At 36.1% G+C, this 24,013-nt stretch overlaps 5 protein-coding genes and 1 non-coding gene across 7 annotated transcripts; 3 read left to right on the forward strand and 3 right to left on the reverse strand.

Moving 5' to 3' along the window:
- The first annotated feature begins 82 nt into the window (after positions 1 to 82).
- Positions 83 to 4,747, forward strand: LOC149385974 (transcription factor-like protein). Its single transcript, XM_089627516.1, has 15 exons — positions 83 to 683; positions 872 to 1,039; positions 1,132 to 1,200; positions 1,471 to 1,564; positions 1,721 to 1,821; positions 1,946 to 1,991; positions 2,073 to 2,132; positions 2,357 to 2,425; positions 2,644 to 2,727; positions 2,899 to 2,982; positions 3,301 to 3,386; positions 3,982 to 4,072; positions 4,154 to 4,234; positions 4,339 to 4,413; positions 4,500 to 4,747. The coding sequence occupies exons 1-15, from the start codon at positions 571 to 573 to the stop codon at positions 4,635 to 4,637; spliced, it is 1,359 nt and encodes a 452-aa protein (XP_089483642.1). The 5' UTR covers positions 83 to 570; the 3' UTR covers positions 4,638 to 4,747.
- Positions 4,748 to 5,192: 445 nt separating this feature from the next.
- On the reverse strand, positions 5,193 to 5,265 carry TRNAV-UAC (transfer RNA valine (anticodon UAC)). The gene has a single exon. It is a non-coding gene; the product is annotated as a tRNA-Val (tRNA).
- Positions 5,266 to 6,383: 1,118 nt separating this feature from the next.
- LOC149385976 (E3 ubiquitin-protein ligase AIRP2-like) lies at positions 6,384 to 9,725 on the reverse strand. Its single transcript, XM_089627519.1, has 5 exons — positions 9,327 to 9,725; positions 8,193 to 8,343; positions 8,012 to 8,078; positions 7,557 to 7,782; positions 6,384 to 6,888 (listed from the first exon to the last, which is right to left on the reverse strand). The coding sequence occupies exons 1-5, from the start codon at positions 9,404 to 9,406 to the stop codon at positions 6,678 to 6,680; spliced, it is 735 nt and encodes a 244-aa protein (XP_089483645.1). The 5' UTR covers positions 9,407 to 9,725; the 3' UTR covers positions 6,384 to 6,677.
- A 4,227-nt stretch (positions 9,726 to 13,952) lies between these two features.
- GONST3 (golgi nucleotide sugar transporter 3) lies at positions 13,953 to 15,989 on the reverse strand. Of its 2 annotated transcripts, none has more exons than XM_089627517.1 (2): positions 15,770 to 15,989; positions 13,953 to 15,482 (listed from the first exon to the last, which is right to left on the reverse strand). In XM_089627517.1, the coding sequence occupies exon 2, from the start codon at positions 15,444 to 15,446 to the stop codon at positions 14,337 to 14,339; it is 1,110 nt and encodes a 369-aa protein (XP_089483643.1). In that variant the 5' UTR covers positions 15,447 to 15,482; positions 15,770 to 15,989; the 3' UTR covers positions 13,953 to 14,336. The 2 variants fall into 2 exon arrangements, with proteins under 2 accessions (XP_089483643.1, XP_089483644.1); XM_089627518.1 differs by having other exon boundaries at positions 13,953 to 15,471; positions 15,770 to 15,982.
- A 2,556-nt stretch (positions 15,990 to 18,545) lies between these two features.
- LOC149385978 (uncharacterized) lies at positions 18,546 to 20,044 on the forward strand. Its single transcript, XM_089626447.1, has one exon. The coding sequence runs from the start codon at positions 18,546 to 18,548 to the stop codon at positions 19,890 to 19,892; it is 1,347 nt and encodes a 448-aa protein (XP_089482573.1). The 3' UTR covers positions 19,893 to 20,044.
- A 325-nt stretch (positions 20,045 to 20,369) lies between these two features.
- On the forward strand, positions 20,370 to 23,186 carry LOC149385979 (uncharacterized). Its single transcript, XM_089626603.1, has 3 exons — positions 20,370 to 22,380; positions 22,600 to 22,690; positions 22,785 to 23,186. The coding sequence occupies exons 1-3, from the start codon at positions 20,533 to 20,535 to the stop codon at positions 23,033 to 23,035; spliced, it is 2,190 nt and encodes a 729-aa protein (XP_089482729.1). The 5' UTR covers positions 20,370 to 20,532; the 3' UTR covers positions 23,036 to 23,186.
- The last annotated feature ends 827 nt before the right edge of the window (positions 23,187 to 24,013 follow it).

Below are 24,013 nucleotides of genomic sequence, written 5' to 3' on the forward strand. Positions count from 1 at the left end.
TCATTCAATATGAGAGTTAGTTTTTCCCCAATTATCAAATCCAATTTCTATTTATCCTAAACGTTTAGAATGTAATAACTTCACATCCAAAATTCACTATAAACCGAGGCATCTTTAATTGTGAAAAATTGCCTGACAATTTGTATTGAAGTCGCCAAGAGAAATTTAGACGAATTAGTGAGCAGTCATATTTGAAAATAAAACCTTCCATATCCAAGTGACAACCTAATTTGCTTAGTGCAATTTACGTGCTACGTTTAGCCTTTTTATTTTTAATTTAAGGATAATTATTCGCAACTATTTTACTATGGGCACTAAATTAAAAACTAGAACTCTTCGAAAAAAAAAAAAAAAAAAAAAAATTTGAAAGACGAAAAAAAATACTACAAGTCTAGCGGCGCCAGAAGAATAGCTCAAGCTGAGCAAACCAGAAAAGAAAGTACCATCGCCGATATACATATATACACTCACTGGCACACACAAAAACCAGAAGGAGTGAAAAAAAATAGAATACTTGAGCGTAAAAGTTCAGAGACAAACCCTAGAATTTGGGAGCGCGATTTCCTCACAATGCCTCAAGTTAAGATCATAGCGAAGAACTTCATGGACATGGTGGCTTCCTTGCCCGCCATCAAGCTCGACAGCCTCTACGCCAGTGCATTCATCTGCGAAGCCATTCTCAGGTCCCGATTCTCTTCATCGCCTCTATCTGTGATTGTATATATATCTACACTCCACCGTGTTCTTCTTCGACTGCGAGAATTAGGGATTTGCAACCATAATTTCTATAACATCTCAGTCCGTTTCGTCAACGTGTTTGATCACTTCAAGCATTACAATACTCTGTTTGAACGACGCTGTGTATGTATAGGTCTCTGCCTCCGCTGGCTAAAAAATATGTAATGCAAATGCTGTGCATTGAGGGTCCGATAAGCGCCAAGTCGATGCAGGAGTGGGTTCTTGCAGATGGGGCTTCCAAGCACAAAGTTTCCATCGATCGTCTGCTTCAATTGAGAATATTCACGGAGAGCGTTGACAGGTAGTTTTTTTGTTTTTGTTCTTTGAGCGAATCGAATCATCGAGAGAGAAAGTTGGTTCGTGCTGAAACTTGGCCGTATTAATTTTGATCAGGAAAAGGGAAATGAGTTATAGATTGAATCCGGTGTTCCAGGGAAATCTACAGAAGCTTTTAATATCGGGGTTAGTGTTTTTTTTTTTCTTTTTCAAATGCACTGTAAATTTGTATTTGTATTTATATAATTTGTGCTTGAAATATGTGGACCAGCCATTAGGGTTGGATTTCGGGGATCATAAATTAATATAATTATGATTCTATCACTTACAATGCAGGATTGATATATTTGCTTAGTAATGCTAACTCTGAGTAGCATTACAAAAATTGCTGACTTGAATATGGTTTTTTCTTTTGAAATGTGAAAGATTGTGACCACGAACTTTTGGGCCTTGCAGAGAAGTTTTGCCTAGAGAGCCAATGCCTACTAGTATCACAGGAAAGCTTCCAACCGCAAAAGATATTGAAGTTTATGCCATTGAGCAATGGGAGGTGCGAAATCCATTCTTGCTTAAGTTCCCACTTTTACATTTGTATTTAGTTTTTTCGGCTATCCAGTGAAGACTGACAAGTTTCTAAAACTGTTAATTGTTTTGTGCCTTGTGATTTAAGTTTCTCTTTCTTTTGATTTGCTTGATGTACAAACAGTGCTTCTTGCTGCAACTTATCAACTCATCACAAGCTGACAGGCCAACAAACATCAGCTCTTCAACGATGAAGGTTTTCCAGCGTGGACTTTTGACTCAGAGGTCACATTCCTTGACTATCTTCTGCTATTTAATAGTGGCTGAGCCTATATACTATGCATATGTGTATTGTTTTTGAGGAATCAGCTCCTTGAATTGTGTTTATTTCACGCTTGCATATATTCAGGGACAAGGAAGCTCCACGATTGTCAGAAAGTGGTTTCCAGTTTTTGGTATGAATATAAATGTCCTTTTGAGTTTTCAACATATGATATCGCGTATAAGATATCACTCTTGATATATGGAAATCACAGCTGATGGATACGAATGCACAACTTTGGTACATCATCAGAGAATATATCTCCAACTCAGAGGTATGAAATCGCGAGAGAGAATATCTGTTCTTCACTCATCTAATAATTCGATCCAGTTCTCAGTTTGTGTTATCAATGTTTCTCATTATATTGTTGCTCACTTTTAAGAGAAAGAGGAGGCAGTTATATTCATATATAGGAGCTTCAATGATCAAACTCGAACTCTATGCTTGTGATCATTAATTTTACGATGTGTTTTGGTTTTAAATTTTTTTCCGGCGCAGGAGAGGGGTATAGAACCAGCTGACTTGATTTCATTCCTTCTGGAGCTGAGCTTTCATGTAACAGGCGAGGTATGGCTTATAAAAACTAATGCTTCATAGCGTATTATGCATTTAATTTTCATTTTGCAAAACAAATTGTGATTGGTTCTGTCTAAATGAGTATGCTCTTTAACAGTCATATGTTCAAAAAAATTTGTCCTGTAATAAATTTTATGGCTAACATTCGCTTTTTCTAGTAAGCTGAAAGCATCTTCCTGATTATTGTTCTCTATCTCTGTATCTTTCAGGCCTATAACCTAAGTTCATTGGATGATGTTCAAAGGAGTACAATCAAGGACCTTGCGGACTTGGGTCTAGTGAAACTTCAGCAGGTTCTAGACAATTGTGTGCTTTCTCTTTAGCCGAGTTTTTTTCCCTCCTTTTTTTATGTCAAGAATAATAAGAAAAAGGTAGTGTGTGAGCCTTTCAGATGATGTTTAATGACAAGTTAAGTGAGACTCTAACATCTTTTTTTTTTATTATTTTTTATTTATAATTACCAGGGTAGAAAAGATAGCTGGTTTATACCTACTAAACTAGCTACTAATCTTTCTTTGAGCTTAACAGATTCGTCATCCCGGAAAGAGGTAAACTTTTTCACCTTTTTTTTCCTTCATTGTTTGATTTGGGTCTTGCAAGTCTTTTATTTATCTTGAGTCTTTCTTCGAGGTCTCATCATCACATAAATTATTTGGACAAGTTTTGAAATGTTTGTCATAGCTTGTTAAACAACTTTAGGAAGTATAAATTTTGTTCTCGCTGTTCTTGACTTTCCGTACTTAAAACATTTTTCGATGTGTTCTTTTCTGGTATCTTCATTTTCCACAAATAAAAGCAAATCAAAGCAGCTGCTACATATTTGTGGTGTTTTTGGCAAACTATTTATATTTGTGTATCTATTACAGGGATTTGTGGTTGTGGAAACAAATTTCCGGATATATGCATACTCGACTTCTAAACTACATTGTGAGATATTACGCCTTTTCTCACGGTATGTCAATAGCGTTGTCCTTTTATCTATTCTTTTCTGTCGCTCCGTCTCCTAGCACACTTCTTTTTCTCGTGTTCTTAATGTCAGTTTGCATAACGATGAAGTACATGCCTAACAATCTGATATGTGCTTGATAATTTTATATTACATTTTCTGCTAATGTGATAGACCCACGTTCTCACAAGAAAATTATCAAAGGAATACAAGGAAAAGGTCTGTTTGTAATTGATAAATGGGGATACATAAGGTAACCTAGCCTTTGAGAGGAACAGTGCTCTCCAATGGGGTACAAAGTACTGACTGAATGCCCTCTGAATCCCTCTGTGTTCCGTTTTATAGCCACAACCTAAAGAAAGTATACCCCAAGCTAACCTAACAACAATTGAAAGCCTAAAGTAATGAATAAAAAGCCTATGGATAATAAAAGGCTTCATTCTCCAAGACCCAGCGTCTTTTGATAATGTTACTGAAATAATGATGTCTGCTTTGGCCGTTAATACCGCCATCTAGTTTTAACAATATTATTTACTATTTAAAGATGCTCTCTTTTTGGCCTATGTATGAGTTGAATATCACTTAATGCTTGCATGTGCAGAATAGAATATCAACTTCCAAACCTCATTGTTGGAGCAATAACAAAAGAAAGCCTTTACCACGCCTTTGCCAATGGCATTACAGCAGAACAGGCAAGTCTATCTATTACATTGCTTCTTCACATATGTAAAGATATGCTTCACTTTCGCACACTTACACTCTCATACATGCAGATAATTTCATTTCTTCAACAGAATGCTCATCCTCGTGTTGCACAAAGACTACCATCTGTACCCGAGAACGTCACGGATCAGGTCAATAAATTCTTCCCAATGTATACTCGTCAACAAAATAAAAAATTAAAAAAATGTATATAATACGGTGAAAATCTTTTCTTCTTTCTCTTTGTTTTAAGCAGATTAGGTTGTGGGAGGCAGATCTAAACAGGGTAGAAATGACGCTAGCCCATTTATACAACGATTTTCCTTCAAAGGTAGGATCTTTTCTCTCGCCGTTCTGACTCTGTTACTATTATATTCTCAAGAATGTTTATTTATTTTTTTCTTGGTTGCTAAGCAGGAAGTTTTCGAGTCTGCTTGCGACTATGCTCGAGAGTGGAACGGTTTGCTGTGGGAGGACTCTAAGAAGATGATTCTAGTTGTCAAGGCAGACATTATCCACCATATGAGAGAATTCCTACGCAATTCCAAGCAGTAGACCTCACTTTTTTTTTTTTTTTCTTCGCTCTCTTAAATGGACTTTCCAATAATCATAAAGTTGTACAAACTTGGTTCTCTTCAATATATAACCAATATTTATTTATTTAATTTTTTTTTGTCAAAGTTGTGTCCTGGTGATAAATGAGTTTAGCAACGAAGCACATAAAATAGGTGGGTGCTGATTATAGAAATGTAAAACGAGAGAGAAATATAAATTAGAGAAACATATAGGCTAAACTTTGTAGTAAATTAGCAAGGTGATAAGCCACCAATCCGCTGAATTTACGTTATATAAGGAAGAATAGGAAATCCGAATTCAGGTACAAGGTTTTGGTCATTTAGGAGGGAACACAATTTGATTGTTCTATAACAATTGGAAGAAGTTACAGTAGTTTTAGGTTTAGCTAATTTGCAATTAGTAGCTGATTCGAGTCTTCGTCAACCTCAAAAATCTTGAAACTTTGATAATTTGACTAAAACTGATATAATTTATCAGCTTAAGCAGATCGTCGTTTAAACGAAACCATACATAAATAAATGTAAAAAATATAATTGTTGCTGCCCAGGATCGAACTGGAGACCTTTAGTGTGTAAGACTAACGTGATAACCACTACACCACAGCAACCTTGTTAAGAATGTTATATAAATAGTTAAATAAAATTGTCGAATAGAACAAGCAATTTACTAATTTCATTTCAAAAGAGACTGCAATCGGAGCATAGTAAATTCCAAATAATATTCTGATTTAAAAAAAAAAAAAAAAGGAAACTAATTTTAGGGAAGCTGTTCCGCATATTTCCAATCAATCATTACATACTAAATTTATTCAACTTTTATTTAAACATTTTAATTAAAAGGATTGCTTCTATTCTACGCTGATGCTTTGATTATATATTAATTTAATTTATATGTTTCCAACTTACGTTATAAATTTTGATGTATATCGTAGCAATATCACTGAAAATTAAGAATAAATAAAATGTATATTTGTTAAATAATTTTACATGTAAATTTTAATCAAATAATTATGAAGTGGCTAAAATCCGGATTAAAATGGTAGTTATATGTTCTAAATATGCAGCTAGTGTGTGTGTGTGTGTGTTTTTTTCCCCCCCAATCAAAACTGGTAGTTTTTTTTTTTTTTTTTTTTTTTTTTTTTTTTTTTTTTTTTTGTAGTTCTCATCCCAGAGACGAGGATTTCTTTTTTCCAAGGGAATTTCACAAAAAAAAAAAAAAAAATCTTGTTATTTCAGTTAAGAGAAATAACAAGCACCACCATGATACTATGGTTGTCAAAGTCCAAGCTCGGATCAACAACCACCACCAACGTCAGTGGTATGTTTTTCACTGACTTTACTCTCTATAAAAAGAGAGAGATCCGTTTAAAGCGTGGTAGAACTTATAAGTGTACGTCAGACTAGAAATCGCTGTTTATTCATTTTTTTTCCCTCTGCTTACTCTTTCTTGGACAAATTTGAGAAATAAATATTGTAGACATAACTCTCTGCTGATATTTTTTTTTTCCATATGATTAAACAGCATGAATGTGGAGATAATGAAGGGTTTAGTTCACTTATACGAAAAAAAAATTGTTATTTGGACCGATGAAATGGATTGAATTATTGTCGGAACAAATGCTAAAGGGGCAAAAAATACAGGGAAAATTTGCTAAATCCACATATGGTATGGACTTACGCTCGTATACTCACCGATACCTTTCGCAAATCAATCAAAATCAACGTGGACCATGGAAAAAATAAACACCTTGAAGGTTTATTTCAAGAAACAGAATCTGCAGAGCATTTCATATATAGAAACTTTGGAACTATACAAGCATGTACAAAGTAAAGTTAATTTTTTTTAAATACAAAATATAGACCCATCAGAAATAAACTATCTTAACTTCACCCCACCAAGCCAACAATAATTATGGCCGGGTTTTTCCTTCTCATCAGAAGCGGGAAGAAACTGATCTAAACATGGACCGAACACACTTTGGCCTCGTGGAATAAGGAACAAGTTTGAGCTATTAATAACTTACCTGATATGAGAATCATAATGGTCGAAAAGGTTATCGGGTACGACAACAGGCAACTTATCTACATACGAGAATAGCCTCCTAAGATTCTCTCTCATCACCGTTGCCATGTCAACGATGTCTCTGCTATCGGTGAATACCCAGAGATCGCCTGAGTTTACCCTTTTCAGACTGTCGCGGCAAAATGGGCACGATTTCGATCTGGTTCGCCTGAAATGAAAAAAATCCCGGAAAAATATGTTTATCTACAATAGTGAATAGGACTATGCATAAAAACGCAGAGTCATCGAATGACCAGAGTTTCAAAGCTTTTCTCACAAAGGTGAAGAATCAAAAATCACAAAGTTTCTTTCTTAGACATAGTACTAATAGACATTGCAGCTTATTAAATGGTTCCCCGATACTCAAGATAAAGACAAAAGTGTTAGGACCTCAGATCTTAAGGGCGTTGGAATAATTACTACAGAAGTTAGGGGTTAATATAAAATATCTAGAAGTTGGTTAGCTTATAAATATCAATGGTTAGTAGAGAAATGGTATGGAAAAGATAGCTGAAAGTATTTTGTAAAGGAAGGAATTCCGAATTGGACAGCAGGGACCTCTCGAAAGTCTGATATCTTGTTTCGTTTATATTTCCGTTAATCCAAATACTACCAGTACTATTTGTAAATCGGAGTTCAAACCCAAATTTTTGAGAGAAAATTCCAGATTGGCCAAGTAATACCGAAAATATTGGAACCTCTTAAACACCAAGAGCGCAAACAAGTTAACATGACTTTTCAAACCAAACCTCGATACACCACCATAAAGCATGTCATCATCTATATGGATCTCAAGATCAATAACTGAGAGAGAGAGAGAGAGAGATGAGGCAATACCATTCACGGTAGCATTTCAAGCACAGAGCATGGTTGCAGTTGGGCAGCACAATCCTAGTATTGGCCTCCATGCAAATTCCACATTCTTCGTCTCTTTCGAGGTCAAAGTCAGAATGGTCATCATCGTCCTTTCTCTTGTACCTTTCCATGCACACCGCCTTCTGCTTCCTATCTTCTGTCTCAGACACCCCCTTCTCAAGTTGCACCAACGAAGGAAATATCACCGCTGTCCACAACAGAATCAATATACATATATAAATAAATCACGCATCTTCAGGCATCTATGGAAGACCTTATTAAATCACGCAAATTATCGACTTCCAAGAATGCAACAATGGTTTCATGAAACAAACAAATATATTATCCGTGTGCCAGCCAAATTCTGTTCTGTTCCTTTTTTTTTCTTGGGTTAATGCAAAATAAGCATCCGAGTCCGATCATTGGAAAAAATTTACCATAAAACTCTCGAATACTCGCTTTTCTTTCATGAGTAGTCATGGTGGTCGTGCCGTCCACATGTACCTATTATATGATGCGGAATATCCCAGAGATACAACGTCAACCTCACGATGGACAACTCAACCAAACCGAACATAAGTTTCAATTGAAGAAATTCGAAAAAAAAAAATCTTTGACCTTGTAAATGAGGATTCTCAACAGTCCGAGGGCTCCGGCGAGGTGGCAGTCAGTCCACTGCACCAGAAACAAGAAGAGGTGCGCTGCCGGGCTGTACGACATCCGCATCTGAAGACAAGCCCCGTCATATTCCCTCGGAAAATCCGAAGCCCTATATCAGCAAAACTTTGGCATATAAATGCATCGAAGGGAAAAAGAAAAAAAAAATCATTCCTCACACCTCTCCACATTGTAATTTCTTCCACAGCTTGAAGCTATAGGTTCAAGTTTAAGTTTGAAACAAAAGCTTAAGAGTCAGGTTTATTGTGAGAGCTAATCACAGAACCAAAGTTGAAGTGACAAAAGATTAAATCATGAGCAACACTGGGACAGGGTTCAATTCAATATAATAAGTTAATAACCAGCTAAAAGTATTTATAAAGTAATCAGGCAAGGACACAAGTGGAACCCTCGCCACGTGAGCTATGTCAGTTTAACAAGATAAGGATAATCCAAAACGAAGATAACAAGCAATGCAAATAACGTACTGCAAGACGATACTAGGAATTAATAAGCATCTGAATATAAAATCTTTGAGACCCAAAAAAATCAGAGAGAAAGAGAGATGTGATGGATTAGAAGCACATAAGACGTTTTTTGTGAGATTGGTATATTTGAAAAGAAAAGAAAAAATGATACACGGAAACATTCTCGAACCAGTATATTGTATATTTGCCAAAAATAGAAAGAACCTCTAAATTGTGACAAAAAATAAATAAATAACTGAGCTGCGTGAAGGAAATTGGTGATCGAATCTCACCATTTCGTTTTATTTTTTCTTCTCTTCATAAGCATAAGCAACAGAAATACCAATTGAAAAACGGGGAAAGTAACAATCTTGAAAATTGAAAAATCGAGAACATAATAATAACATACACGAACGGGAAGAGAGACTAAAGAAAACAAACGAAATTATGGTCTGTGCCTATTTGTGAAATCAACATTGATCATTATAAATTATTATTATTATATACATATACACACACACAGACATTTTACCACAGAATTAAAATTAAACAAAACAGAGTCGATGCAAAAACAAAAACAAACGATTGATCAAAGCCAGAAAAACCAGTAAAAAAAAAAAAAACTTACAGAGTATTAGCGTGTTGAATATCAGCTTCGAGAACCTTCAGAGAATCCTTGAACGACTTTCGCATGGAAGCTATGTACATCTTCGTCTAAATAAATCGCCTAAATAAACAGAACAGAATTGAAAAGAAGAAGAAAAAAAATCCACTCTGAAAGAAGAGAAATTCAAATCAATTCATGAGAGACTCGTAAAAACCCTAATTCGCATGTCTGAGCGAAAGAAAAGAGAGAAAAAAAAAGGTGTTTTATTTATTAAAAGATTAAAGAGAAAGTGTGTGTGTGTGTGTGCGTGGGGGTTTGGCTTTCAGTCAGTGGCGCTTCGTGTTGCTTCGATGCCGTTCTTGAAAGCGAAGAACGGGAATGTGTCATGACACGTGGACTGTTAAGCTGTAAGCTCCATTATTATATTTATTCATTTTGGATTTATAAGCGGCCAGTGTTATTATTGGTTCATCTTTTGTAAACGTGTCTAGTCAAATTATAATTCTTTGTTGATATCGGATAAAAAAAAATACTAGCATATATAGTGCAAATCTTGTTATATTTAGATCATTTGAATTTTCAGTGTGTGAATTTTTTTTTAACTTTTGTCTGATCTACAATGTATAAAATCTATTTTAGTGTTCAATTAGTTGACTTGTGACTTATACTTGCGTGTTTATATTGTATAAATCTAGCTTACAAGGTATTTTACTTATGCCTAGATAATCTATTTTATGCACATTCTCTCTATCCTTTTGTGTGTTATTTGTTTATTATTGTCTACGCTATGTCATCTTTTACATACAAAAAAATATATTTAGATATATAATACAAACCAAATCGATTGGTATAAAAACTTCCGTTTATTAACTTACTAATCATTATTTTTATAATAGACTCAGTTTCTTTAGGATTAGGAAGGTATGTGTCCTCATGAACCTTTATATTTTCACTATTATTTTATATATATTTTTAGCTTAAGATTATACAAATTTTCATAAATAAAAAAATTGTATACACTTACATTTTTATTAAATAACCCCCGTTTTAAATAATTTTTATTTAAACAAAAAGAGTATATTTGAAGAACGAAAATAATTAGATAAGAAATAATAATTAATCGGCATATTATTTATAAATTATAAATAAAATTGCTTGTATAAATATTTAATTCTATCGCAGTAATTAAACACAATATAGACATCTGAATGCAAATTATAATAAGCTTTAAAATTTTAACATGAAATATATTGTACAATCAAACACACCAAAATAACCAATTTATTATAACATAAAATAAAAATTAATTGTTAAAGATGACTATTTAACTTGAACTAGACTTTAGATTAAAAAAAAAAAAAAAAAAAACCTGAACTAGACTTCTCATCCTCTCTCTTTTTTATATGATTTGCTGGTAAGCTCTAGTATAGAACAAGAATTGTTATAAAAAAATAATTTATAAGAAGATGATACCTGCTTTTCAAAATGAGCATGTTGATGGATCTAATGTAAACGTAATAATAATATAAAAAGGTGAAAAAGGTTAAAAATGGCTCAAATTATGCGTGCACTCATTCGGAGATTGTGTGACTCCATTTATTGCTTCACATATGGTAGTTAAATGGTTCGATTTCCCTCAAACCTAATTAACCACATCATGAGTTGTGGTTACCAAATATCTACTTTTAACTTTATTTCCTCTGATATAACTAAACACAATATTTTTTTTTTATTATCAAGAAAGACGTTTAGTGACAAACAAACAACGAGAAAAAGACATTTCGGTGATATTCTTTCCAGGGTCATTAAAGAATGTAATTGGTGCTATCATTCATTTTCATCGACTAAAAAGGAAAAGAAAGAGAATATTGAAAAGTGTTACTAGAAAAAAAAAAAAAAAAAAAAAAAAAAACCTTAATTGATGGATATCATTATAAAGTTTATTAACTTCAGTTTTAAAAATTCAGTTACAGTTAACTGAAGTTAACCTTGCAACCAATTTGTTTTATAAAATAAATTTATTTAATAAAATGTTTTTTTCGATCAGTTTTATTTAATATATAATAATATTTTTAAATTAAAATAAATATCATTAAAAATGACAAATTGTATCTTAAATACGTGTTAAACCTAAAATTAGAGTATAATTTTATCAACAACAAAAAACTTGAAAAATAAAGTTAACATTTATGTTTCAGGCGGTGGAGAGTTCAAGTCGTAATTTATATTTAACAAAAGTCAATGATAAAGTACATAATAATATGTGTACAGAATAAAATGTTGTCAAATTCAAATTGAATTGCTTACAAGATAATTAATTCATATCACTCACTAGTGGCCCAAAATACTGATTCACTGGTCATCCACAAGTTGAAACCATTTTCTTGAAAATTTGAGAAAAAAGATCTATCTTTTTTCATTTTTCTCTTTATAAAAATTGCATGGACATTCTAATTAAAATAAGAGTAAAACACTTATTTATCTTAGGCTAATTTTTGAACACTTGGTATGATAGACTTTGAGCGTTCGAACAAGTATAGGTGGCGGCGTAGTGCGGCGCACTGATGATATCTAATTTTATTTATATTTTTTTTAGCTTTATTATTTTTGTACCACTATATTTGTTGTTATATTGGAGATGGAGTAGCCACATTTTCCGCTATATCTCAGTATAGTATTTAAGTTACATTTTTTGTACACAATCTAAAAAATCATTTTGTCTATGATCATATAAAAAAAATATAAGTACTTTGAAATAGTCAAATAAGCACTCATATGTTAATATTTTTTATGTGCTTTGTATTTAGTCTTAGATTTATATTCAGACATAAATATCTCAAATTCGTGTTAGTGCCTTGTTATTGTTATAAGACCACTTGCTTTTAAATAAAATGCAATTTGCACAACTGTTTAGTATCTACTACTACTTGGTAGTGGTATATTCTGGATACTATATAATATAGTTTTGGAGTGGTTGGGAATCAAGATAATATATGGTGATCTCAAAACATGTTTCCATTGCAACCGCTGCAAAATATTATCCTATATCTTTATTGTCGTGTATATTATTGAACCATACCTACTAAATGAAATACAAAATTTAAATTGCTCTATTATATCCCCCGAATTGTGTCCTATGTTTCACACTAAGCTTTTTCCAGGATAATGCCAACTTTTATGCTTTTGCTTAATGTGCAAAGAAGAGCAATGTCCCAACTTTCCGGTTTCTCACTATTCTATATCATACTACATTCTTTAAATTCATTTTCAAAAAAAAAATATGATACTACAAGTTCTCTTTTAGAATCATTTATAGTGGACGGTTCTATATAACAATGGTGTTGAAAGTCTTATTAATCATTTTATTTTCATATTCAATCTCAATTTTTATAATGCTTTTTTTTTACCTCTAAACACCCTTTTCACTCCCAGTTCCACATGCCATTTAATAACAAAAAATATCTCGCCAAATGAACCTCGGCGAATCAAAATAACTATATACAAAAGGTAATAGTAATAGTAAATCAATAAATAAATAAGAGCAAATCTCATAATCTGCTTCTCAAAATCCATATTGTCGTTTTGATACCCTGTCACTTTTATGTTTCACTGTCGTTTTCAGATTTTGATGAATAAGACAGCATAGAAATCTTTTTCGTCTGTCGGTTGAATAATCAATAAAGTAAATGACGACAAAAAAAAAAAAAAAAAAAAAAAAAAAAAAGCAGGTGACCTTCAGTTTTTTAGAGGCTCAGCTTTACTTGTAGATAAGTTGTACTTGTAACTTGTAAGTATGCAGTACTCGATAATGGTTTACTGATTCACTTAGGTTATATATAGATGAATATATATATATATATATATATATATATATATATATATGTGTGTGTGTGTGTGTGTAACGGCTAAGTTAACTTTCTAAACCTTGTTGTTTCGCAAAATATATATGATTATTTTTTAATTCTAATACTTTATTTTAACCAGTTGAAAATAAAGATTATTATTAGAAGTTTGCTGCAACTTTAGTTGCAATTGCAAGTTGTAAATGTAATAAATGAATACAGGATTATTGGTTAACTTAGGTTACCTTTTCCAGCAAAAAAAAAACACACACACACACACAGGTTACCTTTTAAAGTAGAGTCGTGTTTTATTAAAAATAATAATAATAAATAGAGTCATGTCACAAGGTCCTAATTCATGGGAAAAGAGGAAAATAAAAAATCCAGATGGTATATCTGCATCCATAAAAATAAAAAATAAAAAATAAAATGCAAAACCTGTATATTTTTAGGAACATTTTTACCGGTAGCTTCGATTGCGAAGGAAACCAAAGAGGTATCACTCTCTATCTGGTATTCGCTTCGTGGATTCACAAGTTCAGAGATGTGTTACAGCTATACACAAAAGACTCAAAACACACATTATCGAATATGATCGTTTTCGATGAAGATCTTCACCACGATGCGAATGATGGATGTATTTTCCTTCTGAACAGTTTACCATGTATTTGATTGAATGATTATGAATATGATAACCTGTGACCACACTACAGAGGATCTATTCAGAACTACCATATACTTGAATGACTCGGCTTCTTCAATTCCTGCTTGAACAATCATCATGGACAAACAAAAAGTGCTTACATAAGCTAAAAAATCTTACATCTTCTGCCTCTATTTCTATATGGTAAACAATGCCAATGAGAGTGTTTACAAAAACAATGTTCAAACAATGCCAATGAAGTGATGCAACAAAGTAACCGGTTTCTTTTACAAGACAAATAGGGACTCTCAAACCTCATTGACCGAGAAGTTATTTGGGTTTCCGCTAGCAAAGAAAGGCCAGTCCAAGCCCCGACATGAACTCATATCAGAAACGTATGGCATTGGTTTGAAATGAATAACCCCGTGACCAAAATCGCAGAGGCAAATTGGAGCCCCGAGACTTTTAATGAACTGAGATTCTCAAAACCGGAAGAAAATAACTAAATAAAGAATGAGAAAGCCAACAGGGAAGAAATAATAACACTCATGTCCCTTCTCGTGCTTCGACGGTCGGTTTCTCAATCGCATTGCTTTGCATTTCGAGCAGCTTCTCTTCTTCTTCCTCGGTCTCTTTCGATTGTGGTGTCACTTCTTGCGCAGCCTTAGGCTTGTTGCTCGTGGATTGCTGGTACATAACACCCCCGAGCATGCAAATCAAGAGCCCAACAGTCCCAACCACCGTCGAATGCTTGTCCCAGACAATCAAATTAATCACGACTGTCAAGAGCTTGTTGACTATCCCGAGAACGGTGAACCCGGTCGCGGAGATAGCCCTCCTGCAAGAGAACCCGAAGAACGATATCGACAGCCCGAAAAGGCAAGACAAACCCACCGGCAAAACCACCCCGAACGACCTCCAATCCGACTCCTCCGAGATATCGTGCTCGATCTTCTTCAGCTCGCCCATGACCAGAAGCTCGAGCGGGAACAAGAGGAGAGCCTCGAGGTTGTTGTAGAGGACCAAACCCCACGTGTTGAGACCGACGGTCATGACCACGTGCTTTATGTACACGAAATCGACTGTCATGCTCACCAAGTAAGCCAAAGCCCAGCTATACGCCATGAAAGTGAAGCTGTAATCCGTCAGAACGTAAACCACGCTTCCCCCGAAGATGGTCCCGAGCGAGACCCAGGTCTTCAGCGACGGCCAAGGCTGGTTCAGAAAGAGGGTCTCTCCGACCGCGACGAAGATCGGGACGATCGATCGGAACACGATGAAGGTGTCCACGTTGGCGTGAAGAAGGAGCTCGCTGTTGGTGAAGAGGGAGAGATAGAAGATCGCCGCGGCCGGAAGAAACCTCCACATCGTGAGAATCTCGAGGCGGTCGTGTTGGCAAAGTCCCAGCTGGCCGGCGATGAGGACGCCGAGAGCGCTGGTGAAGTATTGCAGAGCGGTGAGAGCTCCCGGGTAAGGGAATTTCATGACCGCCCATTTGTTGATTATGGAGAGAAGCGACGCCGAGAGGCAGTACCCGCCGGCGATCCCGTACACGGAGGCGTGTCGGAGCAGAGCCGAGAAAAGGCTCGGCCGGGTTTCTTCGGGCTCGGTCTGTTGTTGTTTCAGAGGATTTTCCTCGTCGTTCTCGCTAGCCATCTCTGGTGGCGTACAAACCAAAACCCTAGAGGAATCCTAAAAATTCAGTTCTTAGAGTCAAATGACGTACGAGTCCTGAATGATGCAAAAATTTGGATATCGAGATTCAACTTTTTTTTAGCTCAGATACTAATATTCGGGTACCGATAATCAGATCTAGAGCGGTGAATTCATGTTCAAGGTCACTGAATATCCTAATTCGCATTTCTTAAAACCTGAACCCGTTTATTTTTATTTTTTTTTCGCACACTCTGAAACTACTTGATATCGGAAAGTATGGAAAATGATTGGATCTAGAGTGTAGAGAAGAGAGATTCACTAACCTCGGATACCAGAGGAACGAGCTTTCTTTCCTGTTTTGACTTTGAAATTCCCTTCTTCTTTGCTGTCTCTGTCGCCGCTTGGATTTCCTATTTCCCGCAATATTACGATTCCGGCCACGGAAAAGATAACAAGGGAAGAGAAATGTAGAGTAAATTTTTAGGACAACGTAGAACAACTAATGTGGCTCTAGAGTCATTTATGATTTATGAGTATGCTAATGTTATATCCATTTGAAGGTTGATTGTTTTAAATTTTTTTTATGTTTATAAAACTTTAACTTTTATTATTATTACTACAATTGTGAGTGATAATGGCATGAACTAGCCAATTCAAACTATGGCTTTTGCAAAATAGCCATAGTTTCATTAGGTTAACCAAAATAGCCATTACTCTCATCCCTGGACTAAATTAATCCTGTCTGGATTAAATTTAATCCCGATATTTTGTGTGGATTAAATTTAATCCTGCCTGGATTAATAATCGCAGCTTGGCTATTTTGCTTATACTTGATAAACTTTGGCTATTTTGCAAATCCTTAAGTTCTATTTGGCCATTTAGCCGCTTGACCCAAAATAATTGATTACACGGGTTTAATTATATTTTTCAGGATTTTCAAACTAAAATAATTCTTAAGATACATAATAACAAGAATTGAACATCTAAGCTGATTAAACTCAATTTTTATAATGAGCGCTCTAATTGTTACATTATCGAGTATCTGTTAAAAAGACTAATGATGGATCACCTCTAATTCAATACATCGATATAATAAATAATTTTTAGCTCATTTGTTCCCTGAACTTTTGTGCTTAAGCGTTATTAGTCCTTATTCTTTTCTTAGAGTTAAATCGCCAACATTTATTTTTGGAAAAATATCAATAATATTCATCGTGGTTAATCGAAATGCGAGATTTATTCTTTCGATTTTTAGAAATATCAGACATATCCCTTAAGTTTAATATAAATGACATATACATCCCCTAAAAAAATGTTATATTATAAATATCACCATTTTCGTTTATTTTTTACAAAAAAATAATTTGAACTCCCCAAAATACTTTTAATGAAATAATTTTTAATTTTCTTTTTTATAAAACAAAAAAATAAACGAAAAATTGTGATATTTGTAATATAACATTTTTTTAGAGGATGTATATGTTATTTATATTAAACTTAAGGGATATGTCTGATAATTAAAAAAAATTATAAAAAATTAATGATTTTTTTACAAAGAGAGATTTTGATTTTTTTTAATAAAATAGTAAATAAATATTTATTCTATAAAGGGTATTTTGGAGAGTTCAAATTATTTTTTTCATAAAAGATAAACGAAAAGGGTGATATTTTTAATATAACATTTTTTAGATGAGGTATATGTCATTTATATTAAACAGAAGGAATATGTATGATATTTCTATAAATCAATGGGATAAATATCGCATTTCGATTAAACACGAAGGATACTATTGATATTTTCCCTTTATTTTTTTGGTGCAATTCGTCCCTAACATTAAGTATTTAACTGAAACGTCACATGAGTGGCACGTGAGGACTTATATGTAAGATAAAAAAAAATCTCATCTTTTTCATATTTCTTATTCATATTTTTAATTTTAAATAACATAAATATGCCCTCTATCTTTGGGGCTTTGTTTCATAAGCGTAAATAACATTCAGATTTCTCAAAACCAAGAAAGTGTTGAAGATGAAGTAGACGAGTGTTGAAGACGAGGGTATCGAGGACGATTTCGAATTGGTTGGATGTAGATGTTGAAGACGACGAGTCTTCAAAGACTAAGGGCGAATGGTCGACCTAATACTTAACCTACAGTTCAAGACGAATGTGTTTTGTTTTGTTCAATAATTAAGATGGCGAAGACAATAATGATTGTTTAGGAGACTTGAGATTATTTTCGATGTTCTTAGGAGTGTTTGTAGCTATTGTGAGGTGTATATTGTGGGCTCGTCGAGGGGTCGAGAGTATAACTAAGAAAGACATGAGCAACTAAAATGGCTTTCATTAACTTAAGGCATATAAATAAACTCTCTATCTTTCTCTTATAGTATAGAGACCACTCATCTCTAATGTTTTTATACTTTTCTCTCTCCGATCTCGCTTAACCTGTGCAAGAGCGTTGAACTCGTTATTGGCTCAAGACCATTAAACTTCATAGACAAATTGCATGAGATTCGCGAGTTTATTTACGCTGAAAGCCTCGAATCTCTTATATGAATTTTGAGTTTTTTTTTTATGTATTAAATTTTTTTTATATGAGTCAAAATATATAATTTTTATATTAGAATTGGACCGTATCTTCAAATATTGTCAGCAGTAAATTATTTAAAAGATATAGTAACCGATTTATTGACAATTTTTTTTATAGTTTCCTACACTTTGGAAAACTTATAGTGCTATTAAAATCAGCGAATCGTCCAACAATAGGTTAATTTATCATATATAACATAGAGAAACAAGTAACTACACCACGTCAGAAAAAAAAACAATACAATTGCAACGGAGCATGTTTAGCCGTCCGATCAAATCATAAATCCCCGATGAATGCAAAGCATATATCATTACCGCCAAAACACCATTTGATATCCACAGCATATATCATTACCGCCAAAACACCATTTGATATCCACGCACCTAAAACACCCGCGTGAAACGCACCTCCCGTAACGAACTCTTATATTCTCTCTCCATAACTAACTCACCCCTCCAACTCTTCACTCTCTCTTCTCATTTTCTTGGAATGCTCAAGCAAAGCTTTCATGGCGACGAAACCTCTCCTTCTCGCTTTCTCTCTCATCTTTCTCTTCCATTCGACCGCCATAATCGCCTACCATGACCACCATCACCACTACCAGTACCACCACCACATCAACAACCCGCCGCAGTATCACGATCGCCACCGTCACGACCATCTCCACAATAATCACCGCCGCCAAAACCAGCATCGTCGCTCAGGAAACAACGTGAAGGCACTTCTTCCTCAGGTTCTCTTCCAGCTCGGATTCCTCGACCTCGCTGCCGCCGCCTCCTCTCTCTCCTCCTCTTCCCCCGCCGACTGGCCGGCCGTACCTTCCACAGTCTTCGCTCCCTCCGATTCCTCGCTCAGCTCCACCTGCCATGGCGGCGCCGGGAAATCGATCGCATCCTCCTGCTCTCCCTCGGAACTCCTACACGAGCACGTCGTCCCCGGCGTCTTCACCGCCGACCGCCTCCGGAACCTCCCCGCCGGCGCCAAGATCGAAACCCTAAGTCCGGGCCACTGCGTCAACGTAACGAGTAAACTACTTGACGGAAACCAGACTAACTCTCCGGCGAAGATCTTCGTTGGTGGATCGGAGATCTTGCAGCCTGATCTATTCAACGACGGAGTTATCGTCGTCCACGGCCTTGACAGCTTGATCGGTCCTCATTCGCCGTTCTCCTGCGACCACCGCCAGAGCCAAGATCGTGGCGATAATCAAGATCCGGCGAATCAGCAGAGCCTCTACTTCGGTCTGAACCCTAGCTACACCGCATCGGCGGCGATCATGCGGCTGATGCTGAAGGATGCGATCCTCCGGCTCCGATCTTCCGGCTACAGCGTCCTCTCGCTGGCGATGAAGATCAAGTACCCGGAGCTCGTAACCCTAGACACAATGACGATCTTCGCCATCAGCGACGCCTCAATCTTCTCAGGCCTCCATAGCTACGTCGGCAACGTTCGTTTCCACATCGTTCCGAACGCGTACCTCACCATGGCCGACCTCGAGAAGCTTCCACTCGGAACGATAATGCCGACGCTCTCGGAGGGACAGTCTCTCGTCGTCACCGCCGCCGGGTACGGCGGCCTGAGTCCCGCGCCGATGAGGATCAACTACGTTAGGGTTAGGATTCCGGAAGTTATTCGGAACTTCAAGATCGTCGTCCACACTCTCTTCTTGCCGTTTCCTCACATTCGCTCCGTTGTTGGAGACGACAAGACTCGCTTGGTTCGCCAGAGCGGCGCGTGTCATCCGGAGTTTGGGGGGCGTGTTTGTGCGGCGGATCATCACGGCGACGATCAAGATCGTGTTCCTGTTCCGCCGGAGAAACCAACGGCTAAAACTGAAGATCTCCATGGCACATGATGAATCATGTTAGCGAATCTATATCCACTACTATACTACTAGTACTAGACTATCTTTCTGTTTGACTTTGGTCAATGATCTTGTATATCTTTTTTGTCTATATCCGTATCAGAGGTGTTCTTGGTAGTTTCAATCCAATCAGTGTAATGATTCTTTGACTGTACACAATATTTTGCTAATCGAAAGGTCATACAATCTATTGGTCTGGCTTAATTGATTGATAGACTCTTTTTTTTTTTTTTTTTTTGTCTTCTTCTCTTATTAACTAGCGATTTCTCTATATCTTGATCGTGATAGTCGATATTATTACACTGACGTAATTGAAAATATTGGAGATATTTTTTTTTTTCTCTTCATGCATGTACAATGGTTTCCAGACCCAGTTCATTCATATGTTAATTTCTCTTACCTTTTTACAATATAGTCTTTCATCGTATTTTATCACAGTGCTCTCTGGGTTAATTTGCTAATCTGATGAAAAGGAAAAAAAAATAATTTGCTCGGTATGTGAGGAAATGACCACAATTACCCTTGTACATCAACCTCACCTTTTTGGAAAATGCTTTCGATCACTCGCTCTTTTTCGACCTCATCAACTCCATTGAGAAATACGATCGATCGTCAACCCAGATAATCCTCCATGAAAACCCTAATATCCCAATGTGTTATCAGTAGCCAGAGATCTCATTTCCCAGCCTCTTTTGTCCTCTTCAAAGTTCCTCGGGAAAATCGGAAACTATTGGGCGTCTATCGCGGAGGAGCGAGACTCGGGAGACTCTCCATCGCCGGAGCAAATTGCGCTTCTCAGTCGCCGAGTTACGGAGGCTGGGACGATTCGGGACTCGACTCGGACCGTTCTGGTGAGGACTTTCGTAAATTCCTCTCCTCCATCGGAATCGACGATAAGAGGCAAGTTTTCGTGTTCGTCTTGGGTGTCCTGTGTGCTTTTGCGATTTCTAGGGTCAGGGTTTCGTCGATTGTTGTTTTCCCAGCTTCCGTGTTAGTTTTCGCTGTTGGATTCTCGTTTGGGCTCTTTCGCGGTGGATTTATAGGCGAACTGAACTACGGTGGGAATAGAAAACGGTCAAAAGAGGAACCGTACAGGGTTAACGTGGAAAAATTTAGGGATTTGGTGGAGATTGTTGATGGTTTCGATTCCAATGTCAACAATCTGAAGTGTAAGATACAGAAGGCTATCGATTCTAGAGAAGTTACGGTTAGTGAGCTGGAAGATTGTGCTAAGGTCTTGGAATCTATTGGGTTATCGGCCGCAAATGTTAGGGATGTGATTGACGTGTCTTCCAAGAATCTGGGTGGTTCTGATACTGTTGTAGCTGAGAATCAGAAGTCGAATAGAAGAAAGAAAGAGGAGCGCAGTGGAATTGGGTTCGATTTTTTGCAGTCTGTTGGAGGCTTGTTTAAAGAGAGTGTAACTGATTCGAAACCCGTTAAAGTGAAAAGTGTTGAAACGGTGGAAGGTACAGCAGAAAATCGAATTCGAAATGACGATTTAATTCTACCTGTTGAAGAGCCACGATTAAATCCGCTTCGTTCCAATGGGCCAAAAGCAAATAATGTTCTTTCTCAATATCCTATTGATGAGCTATCATTTGATAGCAACGGAGAAAGAAGAGTCCGAAATGGAGGTTTCGGTGAGAGGTTTAGTGATGATGGCAAAGAGTATGGTGACCGGAAAAACAGAGTGCGGGGAATGAATGATTATCCGACCTCTATGAATGCAGGCCGTGATAATATTCAAACAGAAAACCAGAAATATCGAGATAGTGTTCGCGAGTCTGTGAATTTCAGCATCAGAATGAAACAAACGGAAACGGAGGCATCATTTGTTCGAGAGCAGAAGCTCGAAAAATCTGATGAAATCTACAGGTCATCTTCTCATATCAGAGAGACGAGCGAAGTTAGTAGTTCTAATAAATCAATTCTCGGAGAAGAAACCATCAATGTCAGTGGTGAGATTCCTGATTCTTCCTCGTCAACGGTCTCAGATGATCCGGAGTTTGCTCGGTGTCTCACCGAAGCTCACGATCTTCTCATGAAAGCTAAGGAGTTTGTGAGAGATGGGCATGAAAAGGAACGCGCAGAGATAGTATTATACAGGTGTGCCAAACTTCTAGTGAAAGCTGTGGCAATGAAACCCGAGAATCTGTTGGCTGTTGGTCTGTTGGGAAACACTTATCTTCTCCACGGAGAGCTAAAACTTAGGGTAAGCCGCGAGTTAAGAACTCTGCTTTACAGAAGCAATGCCTCATCGGCTAGAAAATGGGGAACAATGCGTGATCAGACCAGCGATAGAGACGATATCGCATCAACCCTCATCGACGCGTGCGAAGAGTGCGAAGAACTTCTTGTTGAAGCCGGAAGAAAATACAGGCTGGCTTTGTCCATCGATGAGAACGACGTAAGGGCGTTGTATAATTGGGGTCTTGCTCTTACTTTCCGGGCACAACTGATCTCCGATATCGGACCCGTAAGCTCGCTCATCCACCTTGGTCTTTCTAATATATAGGGTTTTGAGAAAACACATTAATTTAGTTGTATTAGTTTCTTTAGTCGTACAGTAGTGTGATTGGAGAGATTGGTCATCCTCTCAATTTAAGAACGAGTCATCAATAATAATAATAGTTAGTGTTCGAACCAATTATATTTAGCCAATTTAATATTTATTTTTTTGTTGGTTTTTACTTAGGAAGCGTGTTTCGATGCCGACAAGGTGTTTCTTGCTGCAATTGACAAGTTCGATGCCATGATGTCGAAAGGCAGAGTTTACGCACCTGATGGTATGTTTAGTTGGGGTTTTCTTCATTATCAATAACAAACTTTCCTAATTATTTTGCCTCGTGTATTGAGTCGATTTTGGTGTGTGATTGGCAGCTTTATTTAGGTGGGGAATGGTATTGCAGCAACGATCCCGGCTGAGGCCGAGCAACAGTAAAGAAAAGGTGAAGTTGCTGAATCAGGCTAAGAGTTTATTTGAAGACGCTCTCGATATGAACTCCAACAATTCCCAAGTAAGAGAAGCTCTGTCGACTTGTTTATCTGAACTAAACACTTCGCTTTTAGTCCCTGGCAAAAAACGTCCAATAGACCTAAGAGTAGAGGGAGAGAGATATAGAGGGGATTGATGAGATTTTATCTCTTTTCAATGGCATAGGAGAGCTTCACTCTTTTTTTGGTCTTTTAAGCAAGTAATTTTTTATTTTTCTTCTTTTGGGGCCAAAGCCTAAGACTATATACGGCTTCTTATTGCCCAAAAAAAAAAAAAAAGTTTTATAATCTGATGTGCGCTTTGTCATAATTGTTGTAAGAGGCAGTGTAGGACCAAAGAGATCTCTGAAAAGGGAGGCTTGAGTGTAATTATCCAACAATGTATAAGAAAGAAACCAAATAATGGCTGGTTAAGGCCTTTATTGCCCGGGAAAAGTAATAATAAGTGCGCTTTTCCTGGTGTACTTTACTCAATTATAATGAAAAATTGGACAATATAGTGCTTTTCATTAGAAATTTGGTTGCTGAGCTATCGATTATATCCATTTTATTAGTTTTCTAACGTATTGAGCTGTTGTTTTCTCATCAAGCAAATTTGAATTTGCAAACCTGTCTTAATTTATCTTCGAAATTGTCTCCGGTTTTCTTTATTGCCACCGTTTTTATATTAAATAAAAAAAATGTTTTCTTTACCCAAAAAAAAAAAAAAATTGTTCTTTTCCGTTCTAGTTTCAGTTTATTTTTTTTCACTTGTAATTATAATATGAAAGAAACTCTATCAAATAGTGGAATGGGTATCTTCAATTAAATTATAGTCTAATTATGTAAATGTTAAAGATATAGCTCAATTCATACATATTTCTCACGTAGTGTAGTATGGCATATACCTGTCTTCATTTTAGCTTTCTTCTTAATTATTAGATAGTTAAGGTATAATGTCAATATAAGGGTCTAAACTAACTATATACCTAACTCTTTCGATTTATGCTATAGATAAGCTATATGCACGATATAATAAAAGTTGTTTCAGCCTGATAATTTCGTTTTTATATTTGCAGTAGTTACATTAGCCAATTTAAAATTTTAATATATTTTGACTACTTTTCCGAATTATA

Source organism: Urtica dioica, chromosome 9 (genome assembly GCF_054948205.1).
Source record: "Urtica dioica subsp. dioica isolate 48M chromosome 9, U.dioica_male_clone48M_v1_H2, whole genome shotgun sequence".
NCBI classification, from domain to species: domain Eukaryota; kingdom Viridiplantae; phylum Streptophyta; class Magnoliopsida; order Rosales; family Urticaceae; genus Urtica; species Urtica dioica.

What these genes read in the sequence shown, in the direction of transcription:
- LOC149385974 (XM_089627516.1), top strand. Translation starts at nt 571, where the DNA reads ATGCCTCAAGTTAAGATCATAGCGAAGAACTTCATGGACATGGTGGCT. An exon ending in CAGAAGCTTTTAATATCGGG is followed by an intron (nt 1,201 to 1,470) that starts GTTAGTGTTTTT and finishes TGGGCCTTGCAG; the next exon opens with AGAAGTTTTGCCTAGAGAGC. An exon ending in ATGGCATTACAGCAGAACAG is followed by an intron (nt 4,073 to 4,153) that starts GCAAGTCTATCT and finishes TCATACATGCAG; the next exon opens with ATAATTTCATTTCTTCAACA.
- LOC149385976 (XM_089627519.1), bottom strand. Translation starts at nt 9,406, where the DNA reads ATGTACATAGCTTCCATGCGAAAGTCGTTCAAGGATTCTCTGAAGGTT. An exon ending in ATTCAACACGCTAATACTCT is followed by an intron (nt 8,344 to 9,326) that starts GTAAGTTTTTTT and finishes TTGCTGATATAG; the next exon opens with GGCTTCGGATTTTCCGAGGG. An exon ending in GAGTATTCGAGAGTTTTATG is followed by an intron (nt 7,783 to 8,011) that starts GTAAATTTTTTC and finishes TGTTGTGGACAG; the next exon opens with CGGTGATATTTCCTTCGTTG.
- GONST3 (XM_089627517.1), bottom strand. Translation starts at nt 15,446, where the DNA reads ATGGCTAGCGAGAACGACGAGGAAAATCCTCTGAAACAACAACAGACC.
- LOC149385978 (XM_089626447.1), top strand. Translation starts at nt 18,546, where the DNA reads ATGGCGACGAAACCTCTCCTTCTCGCTTTCTCTCTCATCTTTCTCTTC.
- LOC149385979 (XM_089626603.1), top strand. Translation starts at nt 20,533, where the DNA reads ATGAAAACCCTAATATCCCAATGTGTTATCAGTAGCCAGAGATCTCAT. An exon ending in TGATCTCCGATATCGGACCC is followed by an intron (nt 22,381 to 22,599) that starts GTAAGCTCGCTC and finishes GTTTTTACTTAG; the next exon opens with GAAGCGTGTTTCGATGCCGA. An exon ending in CAGAGTTTACGCACCTGATG is followed by an intron (nt 22,691 to 22,784) that starts GTATGTTTAGTT and finishes TGTGATTGGCAG; the next exon opens with CTTTATTTAGGTGGGGAATG.